The sequence below is a fragment of the Rhinolophus ferrumequinum genome, chromosome X (assembly GCF_004115265.2).
Source record: "Rhinolophus ferrumequinum isolate MPI-CBG mRhiFer1 chromosome X, mRhiFer1_v1.p, whole genome shotgun sequence".
Lineage (NCBI taxonomy): Eukaryota > Metazoa > Chordata > Mammalia > Chiroptera > Rhinolophidae > Rhinolophus > Rhinolophus ferrumequinum.
The window spans coordinates 102,374,100-102,377,631 of record NC_046284.1 but is presented as its reverse complement, the minus strand read 5'-3'; the positions used below and the strand labels follow the sequence as shown (position 1 = coordinate 102,377,631).

At 51.9% G+C, this 3,532-nt stretch overlaps 1 protein-coding gene across 1 annotated transcript; it reads left to right on the top strand.

Annotated features, from left to right (window-relative positions):
* Positions 1-1,923: 1,923 nt before the first annotated feature.
* On the top strand, positions 1,924-2,943 carry LOC117019516 (melanoma-associated antigen B4-like). The gene has a single exon (XM_033101351.1). It carries the CDS (start codon positions 1,924-1,926, stop codon positions 2,941-2,943), a length of 1,020 nt encoding a protein of 339 aa, XP_032957242.1.
* The last annotated feature ends 589 nt before the right edge of the window (positions 2,944-3,532 follow it).

Sequence of the window (3,532 nt, the reverse complement as noted above, 5' to 3'; positions counted from 1 at the left end):
GGGCCCTAGTGGGAACATAAGAAACCACATCTCTCGCAATACGAAAGTGAGGGCCCCCCTGTCCCTCGGCAGCGGTCCGGCGCTCAGAGGCCCCAGCCAAGATGTCGGCCTGGAATGTGTTAGGGAGAAGGGCTTCCTCTTCGGGAGTAGCCCCCCTTCTACAGAGAGAGAACTTTCAGTCTGAACTGCAGTCAAGATGAGGACCGGGAGGTTTTGTGAGCAAACGTCTACACGTGAAAGGGGGCCACACAGTGCGGCGCCGCTGAGCTCAGCTCTAGGATTTACCGGGCACACTAAAGGCATAAAAAGCTACTAATTTCTCCTCTGGTGGGGACTTACGGAGGTGAGGGCTAGACGTGACAGCTCCCCAGCTGAGCAGAGGAAGCCCCGGGAAGACTTGGCAGGCTGAGGCGGCCCCTCGTTTCTTCTGGAGGTGGTATCAGGGAGGCAAGGGCCTTGCTTTAATGCAGTAAGTCCAGTTAAGCCAAAGGAACCCACTCCCTGATAGGATTCAGGGCCGTGACACTGAGTGAGGATGGGGACCCCGCCCTCCCAGAACATGGGGGGGGGGGCCGTAAAGCCGAACTTCTGCTTGCACACCGGGGAGACTGAGGCATGTTGACATGACGAGTTGCACTCATTTTTTCCCAGGGCATGCAGGGAGGTGAGAGACCAGGTCAAAGGCGACAACCTTAGGTCAGCAGCAGCAGAATTTCGCGTTGTGCCCGGTTTCACGAGCAGACCCTTGAAGCCTTTGGGGATGTCGCACACCGTATCAGTGGGGCCACAAACTATTCTCCCTATTGTCAGGGCTGGCCGACCTGAAGGATACATGTCCGACAGGAGTGCCCTTCAGTCCTCACTGAAGTGTCACAGGGAGGTGAGGGTATTGGTCAGAGGGGAGTGGACCCAGGTCAGCAGAGGCAGAAATCTTAGAACCCATCATGAATCAAATTTAGACCTCGAGTTGGGATCCTGTGTGGGACCACCTACCTTGGGACTCCACCGGCTTGCAATAGCTCCACGCCCGGGGGAGCACGTTTGCTCATATAAGGTCAACTTCACTCTCTCATGCTTTGACTCAGGGAGGTTGCCTCTTCCTATGAGGAATTCTCTAGCAAGACACACATTGAGGAACTCGAGTGAGGACGCAAGGGGCCAACCAACTGTGAAAAGAGGGGACATGAAAGCGTCTATCCTCACCCTTTGATAACAGCCCAAGAAATCTCGGGGAAGGGCTGTCAGGTTGAGCATCCCCCTCACTGGTTTTATCAGGACTAAGGGAGGTGGGATCCTGAGTCTGAAGGTGTAGGTTTGAGTCAGCAAAAGGCGAGTGCTGCCAAGCCTTACAAGGAGCCAGTGTGAGGAGGTTGACTGACGGCTGCGGACCCAAATGAACTCAAGACAGAAAGGACCCCACTCCGCTCTCAGCAATAAGTGTCCCCTGCGGGAAGGTGATCGAGGCCCACCTTCAGTTCCTTCTCCGGGGTCCAAGGGATCTTTGAGGTGTCAACGTCAGAGTAGCAGAGGGGCGGGTGCCCAGACTTTGGCCACAGTTGACATGATAATTTTGAATGTGAACTAGAAGGACTCCACGTGGCAGAATACAGGGATCCCCCTGCCAGCACCTGCTGACTTTTGAGTAAACCCAGGGCGGAGCTGGTAGGAGGCAGGGGAAGACTCACTCTTAGGGCGTCATGGTTTTTCTATGGCATTCTTAGGGGACAGACTGACCAGGAGAACAGAGTGCTAGTGGGTTCTCCATCAGTGCCCTCAGGGAAACTTGCAGAGGCTGCCTTCACTGCAGCCCAGGTGAAATTGACCTGTTGCACGTGCTCATATCATCTCATTCCCCATCCACCAGGTACGAAATCACCTGTCCACTGGCCCAGTCTCCTGTCTGCCTCCCGGATCACAGCCATCATGCCTCGTGGTCACAAGAGTAAGCTCCGTGCTCGTGAGAAACGCCGCCATGACAGAGCTCAGACCCAAGGTCTTAAGGATGCCCAGGCAGCTCCTGCAGTGAAAGAAGAGGCCGTTTCATCCTCCTCTCTTGCTTGTTGGGATGGGCCCTCCACCTCCGCTGTGGGTGGCACTGTCCCGGCGCCTCCGAGTGTCCCAGCCACCACCAGTGCTGCTGCAGATGTTTCCTGCAAAAGGTCTGATGGACGTGGCAGGAGCCGTGTTACTAAAAGTAAGAATTCCTCCCGGGCCTCTACTTCCACTGAGAGCTCTGGCCAAGATCTTCTAGATAGGAAAGCGGGTATGTTGGTGCAGTTCCTGCTGTATAAGTATAAAATGAATGAGCCCGTGAGGAAGGCAGACATGCTGAAGATTATCCACAAAAGGTACAGGGAGCAATTCCCTGAGATCCTCGGGAAGGCCTCTGTGAGCTTGGATCTGATCTTTGGCTTAGAAATGAAGGAAGTCAAGCCCAACAGTCACTCCTATACCCTGGTCTGCAACACAGATGATCTCGGCAGAGGGAGTCTGAGCAGCGCCTGGCAATTTCCTCCAAGAGGGATTCTGATGCCTCTCCTGGGTGTGATCTTTCTGCGTCACAACAGCGCCCCTGAGGAGGACATCTGGGAAATCCTGAATATGTGGGGAATCTATGACGGAAAGAGGCACGTCATCTTCGGGGAGCCCAGGAAGCTCATCGAAGATTTGGTGAAGGAAAAGTACCTGGAGTGCCGGCAGGTGCCCTACAGTGATCCTCCATCCTTTGAATTCCTCTGGGGTTCAAGAGCCCATGCTGAGATCAGCAAGATGAAAGTGCTGGAGTTTTTGTCCAAGATCAATGGTACCACCCCCAGTGACTTTCCATGTCATTATGAACAGGCTTTGAGAGATGAGGAACAGAGAGCCCGGGCCACTGCTGCCACCATGGCTGGCACTGCCTCCAAGTCCAGTGGGGTCCCCAGGGCCACATCCAGCCGCTAAACTCCCCTGAGTGAGGTCTGAGGTGGATACTTCACTGTCTGGTTTGTAAGGCCTGTTAAGCAGTGTTCCTAATATGCACAAATATCTTGTTGTCTAACCTAGATTTTGCATTTTCGTGTGGTGGTCTTTTCAACAAAAAGTTCATGTAGATTCAAAATGTACGTTTATAAATGACATGGATCCGACATTCATTGCTCTGTGTCAGGTTTAGGAGTAAGACTTTGGTGTTTTGAAATACACATTGAAATTCCTTAAATCGCTTTGTGATCCAAAACAAGGCAACATGTCTGCTTGATAGGGATATCCTTGGAAATGTGAAGAATTCTACACCAAGATAGTGGGAAAAGAAGATAAAAAGACATGTAGAGATAGATCAAGTAAAAGTTGGACAATCCTTGTTCTGCCGTACTCATTTAGAATTCTTTATGTAAGTTTAAAAGATGTATTCCTGAATTTGCTTATGTGTTCCAAGCAAGTTTGACAATATAAACCAGAGTGAATTTACCTCTCCATGGTCGTGCCTTTTATTTCACACAATCGTTAACCGAACATCATCGCTTTGGAAGTCTTCATGCTTGCACTGGGGATG

Bases quoted from the DNA above. Each gene is read 5' to 3' on its own strand.
- LOC117019516 (XM_033101351.1), top strand. From the start codon at position 1,924: ATGCCTCGTGGTCACAAGAGTAAGCTCCGTGCTCGTGAGAAACGCCGC.